Source organism: Helianthus annuus, chromosome 3 (assembly GCF_002127325.2).
Source record: "Helianthus annuus cultivar XRQ/B chromosome 3, HanXRQr2.0-SUNRISE, whole genome shotgun sequence".
NCBI classification, from domain to species: domain Eukaryota; kingdom Viridiplantae; phylum Streptophyta; class Magnoliopsida; order Asterales; family Asteraceae; genus Helianthus; species Helianthus annuus.
The window spans coordinates 91,545,823-91,573,337 of record NC_035435.2 but is presented as its reverse complement, the minus strand read 5'-3'; the positions used below and the strand labels follow the sequence as shown (position 1 = coordinate 91,573,337).

Below are 27,515 nucleotides of genomic sequence, written 5' to 3'. Positions count from 1 at the left end.
TATTGAGGAAGTCTATCGTTTGGCAGCAAGTTTGAACAACAATCGTGTGCGTGATAAACAGTTCGCTACTCCTGCTCCCTCCAAGTCTGCGAATCAAGTTACTCAGCAGCCAGGCAGCAGCAAGAACAAGAAAAGGAAATCCCAGGGTTCTGGATGTAATGCTATTACTCCTGCTGCAAACCCTGCTGCTAAACCTACTACTGTTGCTGCTAACCCTACTACTCCCGAAGCTAAGAAGCAATACACTAGGCCTCATCCTTAGTGTGTGACCTGCAACTACCATCATCCTATTGCGTCTGCATGTCGTCTGTGCACCAACTGTAATCATTATGGTCACACGACTCCTTACTGTCGTCAAACTAACCCGGCCCCGCAAACTCAACAGGCCCTAGCTCAGGCAGCTTTACCAGCACCTCCGGCTCCTCTGCAGAACCCAAAGCCAGTCAACGCTGTTTGTGCATGCTACAAGTGTGGAGATACTACCCATCACCGTAACCAGTGTCCTCAGCTGAACCAGGACCAGCAGCCAGCCGCTCGTGGACGAGCGTTCAATCTATATGCAAATCAGGCTCGTAATGACAATGACGTTGTCATTGGTATGTTCCTCGTTAATAACCTTTATGCTTTGATTCTATTTGATACTGGTGCCGATAAAAGCTTTGTGTCCGTGGAATTTGAGTCTTTGATAAACTGTACACGCTCCAAGTTACCTGAGTCGTTCTCCGTCGAAGTCGCTAACGGTAAGTCGATTCTTGTTAATTCAATCGTGCGGGATTGTTCCCTGACTCTTAACAATCACATGTTTTCTATTGATCTCATACCCATGCGTTTGGGTAGTTTTGATGTCATTATTGGCATGGACTGGTTGCGTAAAAACCATGCCGAGGTTGTTTGTCTTGAGAAACTTGTTCGTCTTCCTATTCCCTCTGGTGATACTTTGATCGTCTATGGAGATCGACCTTCAAAAGGACTGAGATTGATGTCATGCACACAAGCGAGTAGAAGCTTACGTAAACAGAACCCTGCATTCTTGGCCCACGTGGTGGAACAAAAAGGCAAGAGGAAGAACATAAGCGACGTTCCAGTGGTATATGACTTCACTGATGTCTTTCCTGAAGATTATCCTGGTCTTCCTCCTCTTAGATCTGTTGACTTTCGTATTAACCTCGTACCTGGTGCGACTCCTGTCGCCAGGGCTCCCTACCGCCTTGCACCTTCTGAGATGCAAGAGTTGTCTAGTCAACTACAAGAGTTACTTGATAAGGGTTTTATTCGTCTAAGTACCTCCCTGTGGGGTGCTCCCGTGTTATTCGTCAAGAAGAAGGATGGTTCCTTCTGTATGTGTATCGACTATCGTGAACTTAATAAGCTTACCGTGAAGAATCGTTATCCGCTTCCTCGTATCGATGACCTATTTGATCAACTACAAGGCGCGTCCTGTTTCTCCAAGATTGATCTACATTCTGGATATCATCAACTGCGTGTCCTCGAAGATGATATTCCTAAGACTGCGTTTCGTACTCGATATGGGCACTACGAGTTCGTGGTCATGCCTTTTAGCTTGACCAACGCACATGCAGTGTTCATGGACCTTATGAACCATGTTTGCAAACCCTACTTGGATCATTTTGTCATAGTCTTTATCGATGGTATCTTTATTTATTCCAAGTCTAAAGCCGATGATGCTCGCCATCTACGTCTTATGCTTGAACTTTTACGGGGTGAACGTCTGTATGCTAAGTTTTCTAAGTGTGAGTTTTGGATTGATGAGGTGAAGTTTCAGGGTCATATTGTTAGTAGTCAGGGTATTCATGTTGACCTTTCGAAAATTGAGGCACTGAAGAATTGGTGTACGCCTAAATCCGTGTCTGAGATTCGTTCGTTTCTAGGATTGGCGGGTTATTACCGCCGGTTCATCGCGGACTTTTCAAAAATCGCTGTTCCTCTTACTACGCTAACCCAAAAGGAAAAACCTTTTGTTTGGGGTCCCGAGCAAGAGAACTCCTTTCAAACCCTTAAGAATCTTTTGTGTAATGCCCCTGTGCTAGCTCTACCTGATGGCAACAATGATTTTGTGGTATATTGTGATGCCTCAAACCGTGGTTTGGGCTGTGTGCTCATGCAACGGGACAAGGTTATTGCTTATGCCTCTCATCAGCTCAAGGTACACGAGAAAAACAACACCACTCACGATCTGGAGCTTGGTGCAGTTATTTTTGCGTTAAAGATCTGGCGACACTACCTGTATGGTACGAAGTATGTGGTCTTCACCGACCATAGGAGCCTTCAGCATATCTTTGACCAAAAAGAGCTGAACATGCGACAGAGACGTTGGGTGGAATTGCTTAACGATTACGATTGTGAAATTCGTTACCATCCTGGCAAGGCGAACATAGTAGCCGACGCCCTTAGTTGTAAGACCCATCTTAAGACTATTCGTATTTCTAATGATCTCCATGCATATATTCGTGACGCCCAGTATTCATCAGCAAATAAAGGAAGTCTAGAAGAAGAAGTCCACGGTGCTAGGATTGACCGGCTTGAAACAAAACCTAGCAGACTTCAGTACTATATGAATCGCATCTGGGTGCCAGATCGCGATAATCTCCGTGAGCTCGTTATGACTGAAGCTCACAAATCCCGTTACTCTATCCACCCAGGCGCCGATAAGATGTACCAAGATCTACGTACGATTTATTGGTGGCCTGGCATGAAGAGGGACATTGCTATATACGTGTCTAAGTGCCTTACCTGCTCGAAGGCAAAGGCTGAACATCAGCGCCCCTCCGGACTCTTGGAGCAACCCAAAATCCCTGTTTGGAAATGGGAAAGCATTGCTATGGACTTTATTACCAAACTTCCCCGTACCTCTAAAGGTCACGATAGTATCTGGGTGATTATTGATCGATTGACCAAATCTGCTCACTTTCTTCCTATTCATGAGGATTACAGAGTAAAGAGACTTGCTCGAATCTATACCGATGAGATTATAAGCCGTCATGGTGTACCCTTAGACATATCTCTGACCGTGATGGTCGTTTTACTTCCCGTCTTTGGCAAACATTTCAATCCGCTATGGGTTCACACTTGAATCTTAGCACGGCCTTTCATCCTCAAACGGATGGACAGACCGAGCGTACTATTCAAACCCTAGAGGATATGCTCCGTTCTTGCGTCCTCGACTTTGGTGGTAACTGGGATGTACATTTACCATTGATAGAATTCTCGTACAATAATATCTACCATTCCAGTATTCAGATGGCTCCTTTCGAAGCTTTATATAGGCGAAAGTGCCGATCTCCTATTAGCTGGCATGAGGTTGGGGAAAAGCAATTCACTGACCCTGAGATTATTTAAGAGGCAATGGATAAGATTCTTCAGATCCGTGATAACTTAATCAAGGCTAGGAGCAGACAAAAGAGCTATGCTGATAACAGGCGGAAGCCTCTGGAATTTGCTGTTGGTGACCGAGTTCTACTCAAGGTATCTCCCTGGAAGGGAGTAGTTCGCTTTGGTAAAAAGGGAAAGCTTGCGCCTCGCTATGTGGGTCCTTTCGTGATATATGAAAGGATTGGCAAGGTAGCGTACAAACTCGACTTGCCACAAGAGCTAAACAACGTGCATCCAATGTTCCACGTATCTAACTTACGGAAATGCCTAGCCGGCGAAGGACTGCAGGTTCCTCTCGAAGACTTGTAGATAAATGAAGCTGTCCAATTTGTGGAGAAACCGGTTGAAATCATCGATCAAACTGTCAAGCGTCTAAGGCGCAACAAAATTCCCATTGTTAAAGTTCGATGGGAGGGAAAGCGCGGCGCCGAATTCACTTGGGAGCTAAAAAGTGATATGAAGTCCAAGCATCCGCATCTCTTCGAGCAGTCTTCTTCTAAGATTTCGGGGACAAAATCTCCTAAAGGAGGGGAGACTGTAACGCCCAGCGTCCCTGAACTTTAGACACTTGGCAAGAGCAGTCCCTATATTTTTAATAAGTTGTCAACTTTAGTCCCTATAGTTATGAGATGTTGATACTTTTGGTATGGACCTTATTGATACTATGATGCTTGACTCTTTATTCTAGATACTTGATTCTTTATGCTATGAAAACTAGATTCTTATTGTTGATACTTGATACTTGGACTCTTGATTCTTGATGCTTGAGAAACGATGATTCTTTACCCTTGAGACTTAAATTGGTGCTTGACTCCTTAGACTCGTGAAGCTTGATTCTTTGTTAAACGAGAGACTGGAGCCTTGTCACTGGCGGAATCAATCAATCTTGAAAACCCTCAATGAGTATGCTATAATCTAGTTACCTTAATTTCTATACAAAACACAACGCCTAGTCTAGCGCGAAAAGCGAATCAGAATCGGGAACGCGAAAGGTTGGATTTGCCAGAGTGGCCGTCTGATCGGATGACCAGCCGATCGGATGATCAGCCGATCGGATGGCCAGCCGATCGGATGGCCAGCCGATCGGATGGCCAGCCGATCGGATGGCACCGCAACCGATCCAAACCACCCTCCTCCTTCCTTCTCCCCCTTCACCTATAAATAGGCTGTTACATCACCATTTCAAGTGATGTGACAGCTCTGACCGAACCAGACACACGCGCACACAAATCTCTCATTTTCTCATCGATTCCGGTACGTTTCAAGCCAGATTCTTGTACTTTCTTGATCTACACATCATTCTCTACGTGATTCTCACTTGAAATCACACTTTTCACCGTGAAATCTCTCAGATCTGAACTCTTGAGAGTGATGTCATCATGGAGGTTTGTACAAACTGCCATATGATGTCATTCTGAGCAAGATGTAGCCTAGATCTAAGGCATTTCATACGATTTTACACTAGATCTAAGTTAAATCTAAGAGTTTTTGTACTAAAACAGGAATTTCTTCATTTCTACTTCAAATTTCTGATTTACTTCGGTGACAAACGTGATTGAACGTACTGTAGACTTGATCGGTGGTCTAGAGTGGGTTCAAGAACGGATTGTTCACTAACCAAGACGATCACGGGATGGATTCTGGCATGAAACCGTTGTTAACAGACAAACTGGTTGGGTTGGGGTGGTTCCCGACCGATTAGAATGGCTGTTAAACGACAAATTGCTGTTGTCTTAATACGTGCCGTGACTTAACCATTACTCTTCAAACTTAGAAATTTTACAAAATTTGGTAAACGAGAACAATAGGCCAGCCGATCGGACATGCCGTCCGGTCGGTTAGCCATTCTTCACACTAGGCCAGCCGATCGGACAGCCGTCCGGTCGGTTTGCCATTCTTCACACTAGGCCAGCCGATCGGACAGTCGTCCGGTCGGGCGGCCATTATCCACACCAGGCCAGCCGATCGGACGACCATCCGATCAGACAGCCCCCCTATTCTGTTGCACCAAATGGCAACCCGATCGGACAGCCGTCCGATCGGGCAGCTATTGCCTCTTTACATCACATGTCAGCCGACCGACCGGCCAGCCGATCGCACAGCCGTCCGATCGGACAGCCCTTCGACCCGGTGACTGTTTTAACACTTTATTCAGCCTTGTTACTCTGCCCAACGCTTATCCTATGGTAATCTACATCAGGCTAATCTCCACAGAGCTCCCTTTGATCCAATAACAGTCGTGACTGTTAAGCAATCACTGTGAGTATACTCGATCCCCTTTTTACTTTAAGCTTTTGGGGTGTAACATGTATTCTATGAAACTTAAACTTGAATCTTTGAAAACTTATACTCTATCCTATGTGAAGCTTGTGATTCTTGATTATTGATTCTTGATTCTTGTGCTATGTGACGTTTAATCCAGAGTGTGTAGTTCCGCCTTAACAATAGTAGCGCTATAGGAGATGCACCTCTCCCATTATTCTTGGGGGGTATTGTTAGGAGGATTCTGGTTTAACTTGAGTCTTGGGTAAACACTAAAGCATCGGGATACTTGGGCTATCACAACGTGGACTGCAACACTAGCACGACTGCAAACTATTTTATTGTTTACACTATGGATATGAGTTGTTTTAATCTATTATTCTAGTATCAAACTTGTATACTCGCCAATACTTTTGTATTGATATTTTAATACATGTTGCAGGCTAATAGGTTGCTTTGGAATGCATGGGAAACGAGCTAGGATGATGCCTAGAAACGTCACTTAGCAAATCTAAGACTTTGAACAATTTTGATGATGTAATTTGATGTTTATTTGATGGATATTTGTTCTAGACAATTTGCTATGAAATTTACTTAAAACTATTGAAATGTCTAGTGTTGTGGAATTCTCTTGAGCAATCTGAACACTATTATCATGCAATTAACTAACACATATTCCATCATGTACGAGCATAAACAATAATAACAATCATGTATCGATACAACTATGCATGACGAGAGGATTTAATTCGGAACATGGTGAGATTATACTAACCGAAGAAATCAAGATGGAAATGAGGAAGTCTTCGAGAGGGAGAGTGGTTTCATCATCGATCAGAGAGAGAAGATTAGAGCTAGGGTTTGTGTCTTGTGTGTTTGTTAACGTAGCATAAGGAAACCGCATGTAAAAATATATTTAATTCGGTTAGGCTTGTTTTAGGCTGCAATGGTTTGGGCTACTCTAAATAGAATTAGTAAGACACAAGGGTGCAGCCGAATTGAAACAAATTGTTTATTGAAAGACACATGTGCTTAACTAAGTTCAACAAGTAACGTACAAGCATACATAGCTACAATGCAACCCAATCGTAACAGAAAGTGATTCGGAATTAAAGACACACCTTAGGAATACGGGTCGTCACATCATCCCCAACTTGAAAGAAATTTCATCCCGAAATTTGATAAGTAAGCACAAAGAAGTGAAGTGATAAATCAAGATTGCTGCAGATTTTCCTCAGGTGCCACATCTTCCCCAACTTGAAGTGGAATTTCGTCCCGAAATTCACCAGTGATCCCAGAATTAGCTTGATCAGTAAGGAAGAGTTGAGGATATTTGAGCTTCATCTGATCCTCGCGCTCCCACGTGAACTCCGGTCCCCGTCTTGAGTTCTAACAAACCCTCAAGATCGGGATTCGACTATGTTTACGCACCATGACTTCCCGATCCATAATTTCGATAGGTTCTTCGACGAACTGGAACCTATCATCAATCTTCAGCTCTTGAAACGGCACAACCAGTGTTTCATCAGACAAACACTTTTTTAGTTGTGAAACATGAAATACATCATGAACATTTCCCAACTCAGTAGGTAACTCGAGCTTGTAAGCCACTTTACCGATTCGCTCTATAATTTTAAATGGCCCAACATAATGCGGATTAAGTTTGCCGCGTTTTCCGAAGCGTACGACACCCTTCTACTGCGACACTTTCAACATAACACGATTGCCCACGGCGAATTCCAACGGTTTCCTACGTTTGTCAGCGTAGCTTTTTTGACGGTCACGCGATGCTGCCATACGGCTTCTGATCTTGACAATCTTTTCTGAAGTTTCATGTCGCGACCCCCGTCCCCTGACAAACCCGGGAACGGGCGGCCGCAACCAGTTTTGGTGGTATCTTGTGTTTATCCATTTTGGCAGCAGAAATTTACATCAGGACCGTAGTTAGGAAATATTTTATCAGAGTAAAATACCACACTTTCATAATATTAAACACATGGGATAAAACCCAAGTTTTAAGTACACACATTTTCATAGAAATAAATCCTATTTTTATTTAATAAAACATCTATTTATTTTAGGTAACTTTATTGCCACTTTTCCAAGCCTTCAGTGCTGTCCAGCTGGCTTCTATTTGGCTTTCCCATTTTGTTACCTGAAACGCGTTTAAAAACATTTTGTCAGTGGGAAATACTGGTGAGTGAATCCCAGTTTAATCAATTTTAAGTAAAAACCATTGTATAGTATTGAGGGCGTTCACGCAATTATATTTGTTTCCAAGTCATAATAATTACCACCCACGGTACTGTCAACCCGACTTGTGGAAATGTTACTCCTCGCAAGGCAGTAACAAATTTTGTATACCAAACCCCAAAATACCGACGATAATTGTATTCTTACAAATACTCAATAACTGCTTAATATATAATTAATCGTGTGAGGTTTTGTAAAAACAATTTGTAAAAAGGAGATTACTCACATTGTTGTCTTAGGTTTTCTATAAGGGTTTCCTGGTGAAAATATATAAATTACACAAATGCACACGTGTTAGTATAATAACACATTTTAACATTAGTAATACCCTCCCCGAGACGGCGTTCCAACGACTACGTTGGGCAGAACCACGACAGCCGTTACGGAACCCTAGATCAATCGGGCAGCGTATTTAATACGTATCCAGGGGTTATGATACTTACAACGGAGCAGAACCTCGTTATTTAGGGGGGTATTACGCCCGCTATAGTACATCAGGACCGTAGTTAGCAAATATTTTATCAGAGTAAAATACCACACTTTCATAATATAAAACACATGGGATAAAACCCAAGTTTTAAGTACACACATTTTCATAGGAATAAGTCCTATTTTTATTTAATAAAACATCTATTTATTTTAGGTAACTTTATTGCCACTTTTCCAAGCCTTCAGTGCTGTCCAGCTGGCTTCTATTTGGCTTTCCCATTTTGTTACCTGAAACGCGTTTAAAAACATTTTGTCAGTGGGAAATACTGGTGAGTGAATCCCAGTTTAATCAATTTTAAGTAAAAACCATTGTACAGTATTGAGGGCGTTCACGCAATTATATATGTTTCCAAGTCATAATAATTACCACCCACGGTACTGTCAACCCGACTTGTGGAAATGTTACTCCTCGCAAGGCAGTAACAAATTTTGTATACCAAACCCCAACATACTGACGATAATTGTATTCTTACAAATACTCAATAACTGCTTAATATATAATTAATCGTGTGAGGTTTTGTAAAAACAATTTGTAAAAAGGAGATTACTCACATTGTTGTCTTAGGTTTTCTATAAGGGTTTCCTGGTGAAAATATATAAATTACACAAATGCACACGTGTTAGTATAATAACACATTTTAACATTAGTAATACCCTCCCCGAGACGGCGTTCCAACGACTACGTTGGGCAGAACCACGACAGCCGTTACGGAACCCTAGATCAATCGGGCAGCGTATTTAATACGTATCCAGGGGTTATGATACTTACAACGGAGCAGAACGTCGTTATTTAGGGGGGTATTACGCCCGCTATAGTACATCAGGACCGTAGTTAGGAAATATTTTATCAGAGTAAAATACCACACTTTCATAATATAAAACACATGGGATAAAACCCAAGTTTTAAGTACACACATTTTCATAGGAATAAGTCCCATTTTTATTTAATAAAACATCTATTTATTTTAGGTAACTTTATTGCCACTTTTCCAAGCCTTCAGTGCTGTCCAACTGGCTTCTATTTGGCTTTCCCATTTTGTTACCTGAAACGCGTTTAAAAACATTTTGTCAGTGGGAAATACTGGTGAGTGAATCCCAGTTTAATCAATTTTAAGTAAAAACCATTGTACAGTATTGAGGGCGTTCACGCAATTATATTTGTTTCCAAGTCATAATAATTACCACCCACGGTACTGTCAACCCGACTTGTGGAAATGTTACTCCTCGCAAGGCAGTAACAAATTTTGTATACCAAACCCCAACATACCGACGATAATTGTATTCTTACAAATACTCAATAACTGCTTAATATATAATTAATCGTGTGAGGTTTTGTAAAAACAATTTGTAAAAAGGAGATTACTCTCATTGTTGTCTTAGGTTTTCTATAAGGGTTTCCTGGTGAAAATATATAAATTACACAAATGCACACGTGTTAGAATAATAACACATTTTAACATTAGTAATACCCTCCCCGAGACGGCATTCCAACGACTACGTTGGGCAGAACCACGACAGCCGTTACGGAACCCTAGATCAATCGGGCAGCGTATTTAATACGTATCCAGGGGTTATGATACTTACAACGGAGCAGAACCTCGTTATTTAGGGGGGTATTACGCCCGCTATAGTACATCAGGACCGTAGTTAGGAAATATTTTATCAGAGTAAAATACCACACTTTCATAATATAAAACACATGGGATAAAACCCAAGTTTTAAGTACACACATTTTCATAGGAATAAATCCTATTTTTATTTAATAAAACATCTATTTATTTTAGGTAACTTTATTGCCACTTTTCCAAGCCTTCAGTGCTGTCCAGCTGGCTTCTACTTGGCTTTCCCATTTTGTTACCTGAAACGCGTTTAAAAACATTTTGTCAGTGGGAAATACTGGTGAGTGAATCCCAGTTTAATCAATTTTAAGAAAAACCATTGTACAGTATTGAGGGCGTTCACGCAATTATATTTGTTTCCAAGTCATAATAATTACCACCCACGGTACTGTCAACCCGACTTGTGGAAATGTTACTCCTCGCAAGGCAGTAACAAATTTTGTATACCAAACCCCAACATACCGACGATAATTGTATTCTTACAAATACTCAATAACTGCTTAATATATAATTAATCGTGTGAGGTTTTGTAAAAACAATTTGTAAAAAGGAGATTACTCACATTGTTGTCTTAGGTTTTCTATAAGGGTTTCCTGGTGAAAATATATAAATTACACAAATGCACACGTGTTAGTATAATAACACATTTTAACATTAGTAATACCCTCCCCGAGACGGCGTTCCAACGACTACGTTGGGCAGAACCACGACAGCCGTTACGGAACCCTAGATCAATCGGGCAGCGTATTTAATACGTATCCAGGGGTTATGATACTTACAACGGAGCAGAACCTCGTTATTTAGGGGGGTATTACGCCCGCTATAGTACATCAGGACCGTAGTTAGGAAATATTTTATCAGAGTAAAATACCACACTTTCATAATATAAAACACATGGGATAAAACCCAAGTTTTAAGTACACACATTTTCATAGGAATAAATCCTATTTTTATTTAATAAAACATCTATTTATTTTAGGTAACTTTATTGCCACTTTTCCAAGCCTTCAGTGCTGTCCAGCTGGCTTCTATTTGGCTTTCCCATTTTGTTACCTGAAACGCGTTTAAAAACATTTTGTTAGTGGGAAATACTGGTGAGTGAATCCCAGTTTAATCAATTTTAAGTAAAAACCATTGTACAGTATTGAGGGCGTTCACGCAATTATATTTGTTTCCAAGTCATAATAATTACCACCCACGGTACTGTCAACCCGACTTGTGGAAATGTTACTCCTCGCAAGGCAGTAACAAATTTTGTATACCAAACCCCAACATACCGACGATAATTGTATTCTTACAAATACTCAATAACTGCTTAATATATAATTAATCGTGTGAGGTTTTGTAAAAACAATTTGTAAAAAGGAGATTACTCACATTGTTGTCTTAGGTTTTCTATAAGGGTTTCCAGGTGAAAATATATAAATTACACAAATGCACACTTGTTAGTATAATAACACATGTTAACATTAGTAATACCCTCCCCGAGACGGCGTTCCAACGACTACGTTGGGCAGAACCACGACAGCCGTTACGGAACCCTAGATCAATCGGGCAGCGTATTTAATACGTATCCAGGGGTTATGATACTTACAACGGAGCAGAACCTCGTTATTTAGGGGGGTATTACGCCCGCTATAGTACATCAGGACCGTAGTTAGGAAATATTTTATCAGAGTAAAATACCACACTTTCATAATATAAAACACATGGGATAAAACCCAAGTTTTAAGTACACACATTTTCATAGGAATAAATCCTATTTTTATTTAATAAAACATCTATTTATTTTAGGTAACTTTATTGCCACTTTTCCAAGCCTTCAGTGCTGTCCAGCTGGCTTCTATTGGCTTTCCCATTTTGTTACCTGAAACGCGTTTAAAAACATTTTGTTAGTGGGAAATACTGGTGAGTAAATCCCAGTTTAATCAATTTTAAGTAAAAACCATTGTACAGTATTGAGGGCGTTCACGCAATTATATTTGTTTCCAAGTCATAATAATTACCACCCACGGTACTGTCAACCCGACTTGTGGAAATGTTACTCCTCGCAAGGCAGTAACAAATTTTGTATACCAAACCCCAACATACCGACGATAATTGTATTCTTACAAATACTCAATAACTGCTTAATATATAATTAATCGTGTGAGGTTTTGTAAAAACAATTTGTAAAAAGGAGATTACTCACATTGTTGTCTTAGGTTTTCTATAAGGGTTTCCTGGTGAAAATATATAAATTACACAAATGCACACGTGTTAGTATAATAACACATGTTAACATTAGTAATACCCTCCCCGAGACGGCGTTCCAACGACTACGTTGGGCAGAACCACGACAGCCGTTACGGAACCCTAGATCAATCGGGCAGCGTATTTAATACGTATCCAGGGGTTATGATACTTACAACGGAGCAGAACCTCGTTATTTAGGGGGGTATTACGCCCGCTATAGTACATCAGGACCGTAGTTAGGAAATATTTTATCAGAGTAAAATACCACACTTTCATAATATAAAACACATGGGATAAAACCCAAGTTTTAAGTACACACATTTTCATAGGAATAAATCCTATTTTTATTTAATAAAACATCTATTTATTTTAGGTAACTTTATTGCCACTTTTCCAAGCCTTTAGTGCTGTCCAGCTGGCTTCTATTTGGCTTTCCCATTTTGTTACCTGAAACGCGTTTAAAAACATTTTGTCAGTGGGAAATACTGGTGAGTGAATCCCAGTTTAATCAATTTTAAGTAAAAACCATTGTACAGTATTGAGGGCGTTCACGCAATTATATTTGTTTCCAAGTCATAATAATTACCACCCACGGTACTGTCAACCCGACTTGTGGAAATGTTACTCCTCGCAAGGCAGTAACAAATTTTGTATACCAAACCCCAACATACCGACGATAATTGTATTCTTACAAATACTCAATAACTGCTTAATATATAATTAATCGTGTGAGGTTTTGTAAAAACAATTTGTAAAAAGGAGATTACTCTCATTGTTGTCTTAGGTTTTCTATAAGGGTTTCCTGGTGAAAATATATAAATTACACAAATGCACACGTGTTAGTATAATAACACATTTTAACATTAGTAATACCCTCCCCGAGACGGCATTCCAACGACTACGTTGGGCAGAACCACGACAGCCGTTACGGAACCCTAGATCAATCGGGCAGCGTATTTAATACGTATCCAGGGGTTATGATACTTACAACGGAGCAGAACCTCGTTATTTAGGGGGGTATTACGCCCGCTATAGTACATCAGGACCGTAGTTAGGAAATATTTTATCAGAGTAAAATACCACACTTTCATAATATAAAACACATGGGATAAAACCCAAGTTTTAAGTACACACATTTTCATAGGAATAAATCCTATTTTTATTTAATAAAACATCCATTTATTTTAGGTAACTTTATTGCCACTTTTCCAAGCCTTCAGTGCTGTCCAGCTGGCTTCTATTTGGCTTTCCCATTTTGTTACCTGAAACGCGTTTAAAAACATTTTGTCAGTGGGAAATACTGGTGAGTGAATCCCAGTTTAATCAATTTTAAGTAAAAACCATTGTACAGTATTGAGGGCGTTCACGCAATTATATTTGTTTCCAAGTCATAATAATTACCACCCACGGTACTGTCAACCCGACTTGTGGAAATGTTACTCCTCGCAAGGCAGTAACAAATTTTGTATACCAAACCTCAACATACCGACGATAATTGTATTCTTACAAATACTCAATAACTGCTTAATATATAATTAATCGTGTGAGGTTTTGTAAAAACAATTTGTAAAAAGGAGATTACTCACATTGTTGTCTTAGGTTTTCTATAAGGGTTTCCAGGTGAAAATATATAAATTACACAAATGCACACGTGTTAGTATAATAACACATGTTAACATTAGTAATACCCTCCCCGAGACGGCGTTCCAACGACTACGTTGGGCAGAACCACGACAGCCGTTACGGAACCCTAGATCAATCGGGCAGCGTATTTAATACGTATCCAGGGGTTATGATACTTACAACGGAGCAGAACCTCGTTATTTAGGGGGGTATTACGCCCGCTATAGTACATCAGGACCGTAGTTAGGAAATATTTTATCAGAGTAAAATACCACACTTTCATAATATAAAACACATGGGATAAAACCCAAGTTTTAAGTACACACATTTTCATAGGAATAAATCCTATTTTTATTTAATAAAACATCTATTTATTTTAGGTAACTTTATTGCCACTTTTCCAAGCCTTCAGTGCTGTCCAGCTGGCTTCTATTTGGCTTTCCCATTTTGTTACCTGAAACGCGTTTAAAAACATTTTGTCAGTGGGAAATACTGGTGAGTGAATCCCAGTTTAATCAATTTTAAGTAAAAACCATTGTACAGTATTGAGGGCGTTCACGCAATTATATTTGTTTCCAAGTCATAATAATTACCACCCACGGTACTGTCAACCCGACTTGTGGAAATGTTACTCCTCGCAAGGCAGTAACAAATTTTGTATACCAAACCCCAACATACCGACGATAATTGTATTCTTACAAATACTCAATAACTGCTTAATATATAATTAATCGTGTGAGGTTTTGTAAAAACAATTTGTAAAAAGGAGATTACTCTCATTGTTGTCTTAGTTTTTCTATAAGGGTTTCCTGGTGAAAATATATAAATTACACAAATGCACACGTGTTAGTATAATAACACATTTTAACATTAGTAATACCCTCCCCGAGACGGCATTCCAACGACTACGTTGGGCAGAACCACGACAGCCGTTACGGAACCCTAGATCAATCGGGCAGCGTATTTAATACGTATCCAGGGGTTATGATACTTACAACGGAGCAGAACCTCGTTATTTAGGGGGGTATTACGCCCGCTATAGTACATCAGGACCGTAGTTAGGAAATATTTTATCAGAGTAAAATACCACACTTTCATAATATAAAACACATGGGATAAAACCCAAGTTTTAAGTACACACATTTTCATAGGAATAAATCCTATTTTTATTTAATAAAACATCCATTTATTTTAGGTAACTTTATTGCCACTTTTCCAAGCCTTCAGTGCTGTCCAGCTGGCTTCTATTTGGCTTTCCCATTTTGTTACCTGAAACGCGTTTAAAAACATTTTGTCAGTGGGAAATACTGGTGAGTGAATCCCAGTTTAATCAATTTTAAGTAAAAACCATTGTACAGTATTGAGGGCGTTCACGCAATTATATTTGTTTCCAAGTCATAATAATTACCACCCACGGTACTGTCAACCCGACTTGTGGAAATGTTACTCCTCGCAAGGCAGTAACAAATTTTGTATACCAAACCTCAACATACCGACGATAATTGTATTCTTACAAATACTCAATAACTGCTTAATATATAATTAATCGTGTGAGGTTTTGTAAAAACAATTTGTAAAAAGGAGATTACTCACATTGTTGTCTTAGGTTTTCTATAAGGGTTTCCAGGTGAAAATATATAAATTACACAAATGCACACGTGTTAGTATAATAACACATGTTAACATTAGTAATACCCTCCCCGAGACGGCGTTCCAACGACTACGTTGGGCAGAACCACGACAGCCGTTACGGAACCCTAGATCAATCGGGCAGCGTATTTAATACGTATCCAGGGGTTATGATACTTACAACGGAGCAGAACCTCGTTATTTAGGGGGGTATTACGCCCGCTATAGTACATCAGGACCGTAGTTAGGAAATATTTTATCAGAGTAAAATACCACACTTTCATAATATAAAACACATGGGATAAAACCCAAGTTTTAAGTACACACATTTTCATAGGAATAAATCCTATTTTTATTTAATAAAACATCTATTTATTTTAGGTAACTTTATTGCCACTTTTCCAAGCCTTCAGTGCTGTCCAGCTGGCTTCTATTTGGCTTTCCCATTTTGTTACCTGAAACGCGTTTAAAAACATTTTGTCAGTGGGAAATACTGGTGAGTGAATCCCAGTTTAATCAATTTTAAGTAAAAACCATTGTACAGTATTGAGGGCGTTCACGCAATTATATTTGTTTCCAAGTCATAATAATTACCACCCACGGTACTGTCAACCCGACTTGTGGAAATGTTACTCCTCGCAAGGCAGTAACAAATTTTGTATACCAAACCCCAACATACCGACGATAATTGTATTCTTACAAATACTCAATAACTGCTTAATATATAATTAATCGTGTGAGGTTTTGTAAAAACAATTTGTAAAAAGGAGATTACTCACATTGTTGTCTTAGGTTTTCTATAAGGGTTTCCTGGTGAAAATATATAAATTACACAAATGCACACGTGTTAGTATAATAACACATGTTAACATTAGTAATACCCTCCCCGAGACGGCGTTCCAACGACTACGTTGGGCAGAACCACGACAGCCGTTACGGAACCCTAGATCAATCGGGCAGCGTATTTAATACGTATCCAGGGGTTATGATACTTACAACGGAGCAGAACCTCGTTATTTAGGGGGGTATTACGCCCGCTATAGTACATCAGGACCGTAGTTAGGAAATATTTTATCAGAGTAAAATACCACACTTTCATAATATAAAACACATGGGATAAAACCCAAGTTTTAAGTACACACATTTTCATAGGAATAAATCCTATTTTTATTTAATAAAACATCTATTTATTTTAGGTAACTTTATTGCCAATTTTCCAAGCCTTCAGTGCTGTCCAGCTGGCTTCTATTTGGCTTTCCCATTTTGTTACCTGAAACACGTTTAAAAACATTTTGTCAGTGGGAAATACTGGTGAGTGAATCCCAGTTTAATCAATTTTAAGTAAAAACCATTGTACAGTATTGAGGGCGTTCACGCAATTATATTTGTTTCCAAGTCATAATAATTACCACCCACGGTACTGTCAACCCGACTTGTGGAAATGTTACTCCTCGCAAGGCAGTAACAAATTTTGTATACCAAACCCCAACATACCGACGATAATTGTATTCTTACAAATACTCAATAACTGCTTAATATATAATTAATCGTGTGAGGTTTTGTAAAAACAATTTGTAAAAAGGAGATTACTCACATTGTTGTCTTAGGTTTTCTATAAGGGTTTCCTGGTGAAAATATATAAATTACACAAATGCACACGTGTTAGTATAATAACACATTTTAACATTAGTAATACCCTCCCCGAGACGGCATTCCAACGACTACGTTGGGCAGAACCACGACAGCCGTTACGGAACCCTAGATCAATCGGGCAGCGTATTTAATACGTATCCAGGGGTTATGATACTTACAACGGAGCAGAACCTCGTTATTTAGGGGGGTATTACGCCCGCTATAGTACATCAGGACCGTAGTTAGGAAATATTTTATCAGAGTAAAATACCACACTTTCATAATATAAAACACATGGGATAAAACCCAAGTTTTAAGTACACACATTTTCATAGGAATAAATCCTATTTTTATTTAATAAAACATCTATTTATTTTAGGTAACTTTATTGCCACTTTTCCAAGCCTTCAGTGCTGTCCAGCTGGCTTCTATTTGGCTTTCCCATTTTGTTACCTGAAACGCGTTTAAAAACATTTTGTCAGTGGGAAATACTGGTGAGTGAATCCCAGTTTAATCAATTTTAAGTAAAAACCATTGTGCAGTATTGAGGGCGTTCACGCAATTATATTTGTTTCCAAGTCATAATAATTACCACCCACGGTACTGTCAACCCGACTTGTGGAAATGTTACTCCTCGCAAGGCAGTAACAAATTTTGTATACCAAACCCCAACATACCGACGATAATTGTATTCTTACAAATACTCAATAACTGCTTAATATATAATTAATCGTGTGAGGTTTTGTAATAACAGTTTGTAAAAAGGAGATTACTCACATTGTTGTCTTAGGTTTTCTATAAGGGTTTCCTGGTGAAAATCTATAAATTACACAAATGCACACGTGTTAGTATAATAACGCATTTTAACATTAGTAATACCCTCCCCGAGACGGCATTCCAACGACTACGTTGGGCAGAACCATGACAGCCGTTACGGAACCCTAGATCAATCGGGCAGCGTATCTAATACGTATGCAGGGGTTATGATACTTACAACGGAGCAGAACCTCGTTATTTAGGGGGTATTACGCCCGCTATAGAGCTTATACTACAGAAAATTTGACAGAGAAAGTTGTTCGTGGTGCGAATTGAAATTGAAGGCTGAGCTCCCAATTTATAGGAGCTGATTCGCAGCTCCTCGCGGCCCGCGTAAGGTGAGACCTCGGTCAACGCGGCCCGCGTAGTACGGGTGTAGGGCCTAGCTTGGCCTAGTCAGCGGTATAGGGTCGACACGCATGGTGACACGTGGCAGCTTAGGGTGTCGCCTGACCGTCTAGCTGTCGCGGCCCACGTAAGGTCAAGGGGGTGGCTTACGCTCCCCGCGAGAGACCTATTTTTCTTGTTTTTATTTAATTTTTAATGATATAATGTATTCTGCGCTCGGTTTTCACATACGGGGTGTATTTTAGGAAATTTAAGGGTATTTTCAATATATTAGGGCGTCGAAAAAATTTCAGGAGGGTTGTTATATTTCAAGTACAAGCTCAGGACCCGTGATCTGGCTGTCACCCACCTCAGCCCAACAGTGAGGAGAACGACATTTTCGCCCATACAATGCTTCAAATGGAGCTTCCTGAATGCTGGCATGGTAGCTGTTGTTGTAGGAAAACTCTATCAACGGCAAATGTTTCTTCCATCCCTTTCCAAAATCAATCACACATGCTCGCAGCATGTCTTCAAGTGTCTAGATGGTTCGCTCATTCTGACCATCCGTCTGTGGGTAATAAGCAGTACTCATATCGAGATATGAACCGCATGACTTATGCATCGACTACCATAAATCGGATATGAAACGCGGATCTCAATCTGAGATAATGGAGGTTGGCACCCCATGCCGAGAAACCACTTCCTTAAGATAAACCGCTGCAAGCTGTGAGAACTTATCCGTTTCCTTGATTGGTAGAAAATGTGCTGATTGCGTGAGACGGTCAACGATCACCCGAATGGTATCGTTTCTGCTTTGTATTCTTGGCAAACCAGTGACGAAATCCATAGCGATCTGCTCCCATTTCCACATGGGTATTTTCGGTTGTTGGAGCAGGCCTGAGGGTTTCTGGTACTCCACTTTGACTTTAGCACAAGTCAAACACTTACTCACATATGTCGAGACTTTGAGGTCCTAATACATCTTCGGCCACCAATACAAGACTTTGAGGTCCTGATACATCTTGTTTGAACCCAGGTGAATAGATTATCGAGACTTGTGTGCTTCATCCATCACGAGCTCCCTAAGATCTCCAAATAGTGGAACCCATATCCGTTCCATGAAATAGTAGATTCCGTCAGACCTTTCCATGAGTCGCTTCTCCATGCCCTGTAAATACTCAGCTTTAAGATTTTCTTCCTTCAACGCTTCTGTCTGAGCCGAACGGATCTGATCAGGTAGATTAGAGTGGATAGTGAGCGGTAGAGCGTGGACATGCTTAGGCTTCGTCTCCTTTCGACTAAGGGCGTCAACTATGACGTTAGCTTTACCTGGGTGATACTTGATGGCACAGTCGTAATCGTTCAAAAGTTCTACCCAACGACGCTATCGCATGTTCAACTCTTTCTGATCGAAAATATGCTGAAGGCTCTTGTGATCGGTATAGATGGTGCATTTGGTACCGTACAGATAATGCCTCCAGATCTTTAGCGCGAAAATCACGGCCCCTAACTCCAAGTCGTGAGTCGTGTAGTTCCTCTCATGAACCTTCAACTGTCGAGAAGCGTAAGCTATCACCTTCTCGCGTTGCATTAGCACGCAACCAAGACCCTGAATAGAAGTATCACAATATACCACAAAATCCTCAGTACCTTCAGGTAGAGACAAGATCGGTGCGCTGCAGAGTTTCTATTGCAAGAGTTGGAAAGCATACAACTGCTTCGTTCCCCAGGAGTATACAACGTCCTTCTGTGTCAACAAGGTAAGAGGTTGAGCGATCCTTGAGAAATCCTTAATGAACCGGCGATAGTACCCAGCGAGACCAAGAAATTGTCGCACTTCTGATGGATTCCTTGGTGCCGCCCAATTTCTGATAGCATTAATCTTAGTAGGATCCACGTGTATCCCCATTTCGTTAATAATGTGACCAAGAAAGTGTACTTCTCGAATCCAGAAATCACACTTAGAGAACTTCGCGTAGAGTTGCTCCTTCCTCAGGAGCTCCAAGATAAGACGTAAATGTCGCTCGTGGTCTTCTTTGCTCTTGGAGTAGATCAAGATGTCGTCGATGAACACAATAACAAAATCGTCGAGATACGGTTTGCACACGAGATTCATGAGGTCCATGAAAACCGCTGGTGCATTAGTCAACCCAAATGGCATAACCAGAAACTCATAATGGCCATACCGCGTTCGAAAAGCCGTTTTTGAACATCCTCCTCTCGGCCTCTCATCTGATGATAGCCCGATCATAAATCAATCTTCGAGTAGAAACTGGACCCCTGCAATTGGTCAAACAGATCGTCGATACGTGGTAACGGATAGTGGTTCTTGACTGTCACCTTGTTGAGTTCTCGATAATCTATACACATACGAAAGGACCCGTCTTTCTTCTTCACAAACAAAACCGGGGCTCCCCAAGGCGAAGAACTAGGTCAGATAAAGCCCCTATCCAACAATTCTTGGAGTTGATTTGACAGCTCTTGCAACTCTCCTGGTGCAAGATGATAAGGAGCACGGGCAATCGGGGCTGCTCTTGGTGTGAGGTCGATCTGAAATTCCACCTGACGTTGTGGAGGTAAACCAGGAAGCTCTTTGGGAAACACATCAGAAAACTCGCGAATAACAGGAAGGTCTTCAATCTTCCTTTCCTCATGTTGAGGGTCAGTAATAAGCGCTAAAATAGCAGGGTAGCCCTTTCGTAGACACTTCTGGGCTTTCATTGCTGAGATAATGCCGACCATTGCGCCGCCACGATGACCTTGAACTGACAGGAATTCCCCACTGGGAAGGGGGATACGCACGATTTTCTCTAAACAAAGAATTTTGGCTTGGTGCTTAGACAACCAATCCATGCCAACGACCACATCAAAAGTTCCAAGGGTAACAGGGAGTAGAACAATATCGAACACTTGACCCATAAGATCGAGTTTACACCCAACAAGAACATGTGAAGCTTTAATCGATTTTCCATCAGCTAGTTCTACTACGTGTTTAGTTAAAAGAGGTGTAGGAGTTAACCCTAGCTGACGACTGAACCCCAAAGACACATAACTCCAATCGGCACCAGAGTCGACTAATACAGAAGCAAATAGATTGTTCACTGAAAACCTACCAGTTACCACGCTGCCATCAGTCCTAGCTTCCCCAGCACTAATAGTAAATACTCTCCCACGTGCACCGTTCCCACCATTGTTCCCATTGTTGTTATTCCTAGTGTTATTGTTATTATTACCCGTATTCTGATTCAACTGAGGGCAATCATGTCTGAACTGACCCTCGTCGCCACACTGAAAACAACCCTTGCGATTACCCTGATTCTGCTGAGGTTGCTGTCTATCATGTTGTTGTGGCTGCTGTTGTTATGGGGGTTGCTGATGCTGCTGTCTTGGGAGTGGAGCCCTGAAATCTCTAGCCATGTGACCCACTTTGTTGCACCGGTGATAGACTCGAGTACACGGCCCACGGTGATGAAAGTTGCACTTGTTACACTTTGGCTGCTTCCCTTCATAAGAACCCTGATTCGAATTGTTGCTCTGGTTCTGATTAACAGAAGATGACTGACTAAAGCTGCGGTTGCTAACGGTGCCTAGCCTCTTCTGTGACTGTATCGAATTGGACGCCTTGTCCACCTCATTCCATTTGCGCTTGCTGTTAGTAGCAGGAGTAGTAGTAGTGGTGGTGGTGGTGGTGGTGGTGGTGTGGGTGGTGGTGGTGGTGGTGGTGGTGGTAAGTGGTGGTGGTGGTGGTAAGTGGTGGTGGTGGTAAGTGGTGGTGGTGGTGGTAAGTGGTGGTGGTGGTGGTAAGTGGTGCTGGTGGTGGTAAGTGGTGCTGGTAAGTGGTGGTGGTAAGTGGTGGTGGTAAGTGGTAAGTGGTAAGTGGTTAGTGGTAAGTGGTTAATGGTTAGTGGATAGTGGTTAGTGGTGGTAAGTGGTAAGTGGTAAGTGGTTAGTGGTTAGTGGTTAGTGGTTAGTGGTGGTTAGTGGTGGTTAGTGGTTAGTGGTGGTTAGTGGTTGTAGTGGTAGTAGTGGTAGTAGTGGTAATAGTGGTAGTTGGTAGTTGATAGTTGGTAGTTGGTAGTTGGTAAGTGGTAAGTGGTAAGTGGTAAGTGGTAAGTGGTAAGTGGTAAGTGGTTAGTGGTTAGTGGTTAGTGGTTAGTGGTGGTAGTAGTAGGGTGGTGGTGGTGGTGGTGGTCGTAGTAGTGGTAGTCGTAGTGGTAGTCGTAGTCGTAGTCGTAGTCGAAGTCGTAGTCGTCGTCGTAGTTGTAGTCGTCGTAGTCGTAGTAGTGGTCGTGGTCGTGGTCGTCGTCGTCGTCGTGTGGTCGTAGTCGTAGTCGTCGTAGTCATCGTAGTCGTCGTCATCGTCGTAGTAGTAGTCGTCGTCGTCGTCGTAGTCGTCGTGGTCGTCGTCGTGGTCGTCGTCGTGGTCGTCGTGGTCGTCGTGGTCATGGTGGTCGTCGTGGTCGTGGTGGTGGTGGTGGTGGTGGTGGTGGTAGTGGTAGTGGTAGTGGTAGTCGTGGTGGTGGTGGTTAGTGGTTAGTGGTGGTTAGTGGTAGTAGTGGTAGTAGTGGTAGTTGGTAGTTGGTAGTTGGTAAGTGGTAAGTGGTAAGTGGTAAGTGGTAAGTGGTAAGTGGTAAGTGGTAAGTGGTAAGTGGTAAGTGGTTAGTGGTTAGTGGTTAGTGGTTAGTGGTTAGTGGTGGTAGTAGTAGGGTGGTGGTGGTGGTGGTGGTGGTCGTAGTAGTGGTAGTAGTAGTCATAGTCGTAGTTGTAGTCGTCGTCGTAGTCGTAGTCGTAGTCGTCGTAGTCGTAGTAGTGGTCGTGGTCGTGGTCATGGCCGTGGTCGTGGTCGTGGTCGTGGTCGTGGTCGTGGTCGTGTGGTCGTAGTCGTAGTCGTAGTCGTCGTCATCGTCGTCGTCGAAGTCGTCGTAGACTCGTCGTCGTAGACTCGTCGTCGTCGTCGTCGTCATAGTAGTCGTCGTCGTAGTCGTCGTCGTGGTGGTCGTCGTGGTGGTCGTCGTGGTGGTCGTCGTGGTGGTCGTCGTGGTCGTCGTCGTGGTCGTCGTGGTCGTCGTGGTCGTGGTGGTCGTCGTGGTCATGGTGGTCGTGGTGGTCGTGGTGGTCGTGGTGGTGGTGGTGGTGGTGGTGGTGGTGGTGGTGGTCGTGGTGGTCGTAGTGGTCGTATTGGTAGTGGTAGTGGTAGTGGTAGTGGTAGTGGTAGTGGTAGTGGTAGTGGTAGTGGTAGTGGTAGTGGTAGTGGTAGTGGTAGTGGTAGTGGTAGTCGTAGTGGTCGTAGTGGTCGTAGTGGTCGTAGTGGTAGTAGTGGTCGTAGTGGTCGTAGTGGTAGTAGTGGTTGTCGTCGTGGTCGTGGTCGACGTGGTCGTCGTGGTCGTCGTCGTGGTGAGTAGTAGTGGTAGTGGTAGTGGTAGTGGTAGTGGTAGTCGTGGTCGTTGTGGTGGTGGTGGTGGTGGTGGTGGTGGCTGCTGTTGCTGCTGTCTTGGGAGTGGAGCCCTGCAATCTCTAGCCATGTGACCCACTTTGTTGCACCGGTGATAGACGCGGGTACACGGCCCACGGTGATGAAAGTTGCACTTGTTACACTTTGGCTGCTTCCATGCATAAGAACCCTGATTCGAATTGTTGCACTGGTTCTGATTAACAGAAGATGACTGACTAAAGCTGCGGTTGCTACCGGTGCCTAGCCTCTTCTGTGATTGTATCGAATTGGAAGCCTTGTCCACCTCATTCCATTTGCGCTTGCTGTCAGTAGCAGAAGCAGTAGTCGTGGTGGTGGTGGTAGTGGTGGTGGTGGTGGTGGTGGTGGTGGTTGTAAGTGGTGCTGGTGGTGGTGGTAAGTGGTGGTGGTGGTGGTAAGTGGTGGTGGTGGTGGTGGTAAGTGGTGGTGGTAAGTGGTATGTGGTAAGTGGTAAGTGGTTAGTGGTTAGTGGTTAGTGGTTAGTGGTTAGTAGTTAGTGGTGGTTAGTGTTGGTTAGTGGTGGTTAGTGGTGGTTAGTGGTAGTAGTGGTAGTTGGTAGTTGGTAGTTGGTAGTTGGTAGTTGGTAAGTGGTAAGTGGTTAGTGGTTAGTGGTTAGTGGTTTGTTGTGGTAGTAGTAGGGTGGTGGTGGCGGTGGTGGTGGTCGTAGTAGTGGTAGTAGTAGTCGTCGTGGTAGTAATAGTCGTGGTAGTAATAGTCGTAGTAGTAGTCGTAGTAGTAGTCGTAGTAGTAGTCCTAGTAGTAGGAGTAGCAGTAGCAGTAGCAGTAGCAGTAGCAGTAGCAGTAGCAGTAGCAGTAGCAGCAGTAGCAGCAGCGACTGAACCCCAAAGACACATAACTCCAATCGGCACCAGAGTCGACTAATACAGAAGCAAATAGATTGTTCACTGAAAACGTACCAGTCACCACGATGCCATCAGTCCTAGCTTCCCCAGCACCAATAGTAAATACTCTCCCACGTGCACCGTTCCCACCATTGTTCCCATTGTTGTTATTCCCAGTGTTGTTGTTATTATTACCCGTATTCTGATTCAACTGAGGGCAATCCTGTCTGAAATGACCCTCGTCGTCACACTGAAAACAACCCTTGCGATTACCCTGATTCTGCTGAGGTTGCTGTCTATCATGTTGTTGTGGCTGCTGTTGCTGTGGGGGTTGCTGCTGCTGCTGTCTTGGGAGTGGAGCCCTCCAATCTCTAGCCATGTGACCCACTTTGTTGCACCGGTGATAGACTCGGGTACACGGCCCACGGTGATGAAAGTTGCACTTGTTATACTTTGGCTGCTTCCCTGCATAAGAACCCTGATTCGAATTGTTGCTCTGGATCTGATTAACAGAAGATGACTGACTAAAGCTGCGGTTGCTACCGGTGTCTGGCCTCTTCTGTGACTGTATAGAATTGGACGCCTTGTCCAACTCATTCCATTTGCGCTTGCTGTCAGTAGCAGGAGTAGTAGTGGTGGTGGTGGTGGTGGTGGTGGTGGTAAGTGGTGGTGGTCGTGGTGGTGGTAAGTGGTGGTGGTGGTGGTAAGTGGTGGTAAGTGGTGGTGGTAAGTGGTGGTGGTAAGTGGTGGTGGTGGTGGTAAGTGGTGGTGGTGGTGGTGGTAAGTGGTGGTGGTAAGTGGTAAGTGGTAAGTGGTAAGTGGTAAGTGGTAAGTGGTAAGTGGTAAGTGGTTAGTGGTTAGTGGTTAGTGGTTAGTGGTTAGTGGCTAGTGGCTAGTGGTGGTAAGTGGTAAGTGGTTAGTGGTTAGTGGTGGTTATTGGTGGTTAGTGGTGGGTAGTGGTAGTAGTGGTAGTAGTGGTAGTTGTGATAGTTGGTAGTTGGTAGTTGGTAAGTGGTAAGTGGTAAGTGGTAAGTGGTTAGTGGTTAGTGGTTAGTGGTTTCGTTGTAGTAGTCGTAGTAGTAGTCGTAGTAGCAGCAGCAGTAGCAGGAGGAGGAGCAGCAGCAGCAGTAGGAGGAGGAGTAGGAGTAGGAGGAGTAGGAGCAGGAGCAGGAGCAGCAGCATTAGTAGGAGGAGTAGGAGTAGGAGGAGTAGGAGCAGGAGCAGCAGCAGCGGCAGGAGCAACAGCAGCAGCAGGAGCAGCAGCAGGAGGAGCAGGAGGAGTAGGAGGAGCAGGAGGAGCAGCAGGAGCAGCAGCAGCAGGAGCAGCAGGAGCAGGAGTAGGAGGAGCAGGAGCAGGAGCAGGAGCAGCAGCAGGAGCAGGAGCAGCAGCAGCAGCAGCAGTAGCAGTAGGAGCAGTAGCAGCAGCAGTAGTAGTAGTAGTAGTAGTAGTAGTAGTAGTAGTAGTAGTAGCTGAAACACGTGGTGGTAGCGAGCCACGCTCCACCTCCTGGTCCGTAATCTTGTGAGCTAGATGTATGATTCGAGGCAGATTGTCAAGATTTGCAGCAGTGACCAAACTCTTGACTGACGGTGCCAAACCTTTGATGTACAATTCGATCCTGCGTGGTGGTAGTCGAGATAAGTTAGGACACACATTCGCGAGCTCATGTGACCTTTTCGTATACGTTTCAATCTCAGACCCTTCCATCTTCAAATTGTAGTACTCGTTCTCAAGCTTCTGAATCTCATCACGAGGACAATACTCCTCTCGCATCAACTCCTTGAAATTATCCCAAGTAGTTGCGTTAGCCATTTCAATGCCCAACATTTGCACCTGGGCATTCCACCAAGTTAAGGCACCATCCTTCAATGTGCCTGTAGCATACTTCACCCAGTCCCCCACGGGACAGTTACACATAGCAAATACCGATTATGCCTTCTCAAACCAACGTAGACGCCCCACGGCTCCTTCAGTCCCACTGAATATCTGTGGCTTACAATCCATGGACGTCTTAAACGTGCAAACAGGCGGATTGTTTTGATTCGCAGGTTGACCTAAAAACGAAAGAGAGTACAACACACGGTTAAAATTTGGGTACGCACACAGGAATAAGGAATAATTGGCACATATCGTACAAGCCTGATAAGCCGCTAGGGCTTCAGCCACACGAGTGTTGATCAGATCGGTTAACTCGGCCTGAGTCATAGCAATGTTGCCACGTCCACCGCCACGGCCTCCACCATGTCCACTCATGATTCTATATAAAAGAAGGGGAAAAAAAGGTTAAGGGTCAGACTTGAGTAGGAGTCAAACATCACGATGACTTCTACGGACTACTAGCTCATACTAAACAACAGAGCGGAACCCTTTTCACACTCGTTAGGCCTCACTGGGACTCACATGCACCCCACATTATTATTATCTGTGCACCCATAATAACAGTGTAATTTGCATGTTTATCTCAGCTCCTCCCAACTTATGCTAAAGGTTCCTCAAATTCGAGTAACAGGACAGAAACACCACAACATAGATCATGAAGGTTCAGAGAAGTATCACACTACCAATAACATGATGTAGGCTACAACACAAATACTCATACTATAGTGCTAAGTGTGCGTTCACATGCAATGTCGTTCACAAGTGTTTACTAAATACGATATGCAATAAGTAAACGAGAGACGAACCTTGCAATCTGGAGCTGAGTGTCATGGTCGATTTCGAAGCTGTTCGGTTATAGTCTGGTTTTATAAATTTTTTTTTAAAACCTAGTTCACTATAACCAGTGGCTCTGATACCAAACTGTCACACCCCCAAAATACCACATACGGAAAACCCCGCTAGGCGTGTGACGTACCAGGATCTAGCCACTAATCATGTTGAACTCATAACAAGTTTTCAAATGTATTTGCCAATTATAAATAAAG

General features: G+C 42.5%; 2 protein-coding genes across 2 annotated transcripts; one reads left to right on the top strand and one right to left on the bottom strand.

The window, feature by feature from the left end:
- Nucleotides 1–598: 598 nt before the first annotated feature.
- On the top strand, nucleotides 599–6,133 carry LOC110931853. Its single transcript, XM_022175226.1, has 3 exons — nucleotides 599–1,328; nucleotides 1,638–2,077; nucleotides 6,095–6,133. Exons 1-3 carry the CDS (start codon nucleotides 599–601, stop codon nucleotides 6,131–6,133), a joined length of 1,209 nt encoding a protein of 402 aa, XP_022030918.1.
- Nucleotides 6,134–25,626: 19,493 nt separating this feature from the next.
- LOC110931854 (mucin-7-like) lies at nucleotides 25,627–26,298 on the bottom strand. The gene has a single exon (XM_022175227.1). The coding sequence runs from the start codon at nucleotides 26,296–26,298 to the stop codon at nucleotides 25,627–25,629; it is 672 nt and encodes a 223-aa protein (XP_022030919.1).
- Between the last annotated feature and the right edge of the window lie 1,217 nt (nucleotides 26,299–27,515).

Coding starts and splice junctions, on each gene's coding strand:
- LOC110931853 (XM_022175226.1), top strand. CDS start 599: ATGTTCCTCGTTAATAACCTTTATGCTTTGATTCTATTTGATACTGGT. Junction 1,329..1,637: donor ATTCGTCAAGAAGAAGGATG/GTTCCTTCTGTA, acceptor ATTTTGTCATAG/TCTTTATCGATGGTATCTTT. Junction 2,078..6,094: donor ATGGCAACAATGATTTTGTG/GTATATTGTGAT, acceptor TACATGTTGCAG/GCTAATAGGTTGCTTTGGAA.
- LOC110931854 (XM_022175227.1), bottom strand. CDS start 26,298: ATGGAAGGGTCTGAGATTGAAACGTATACGAAAAGGTCACATGAGCTC.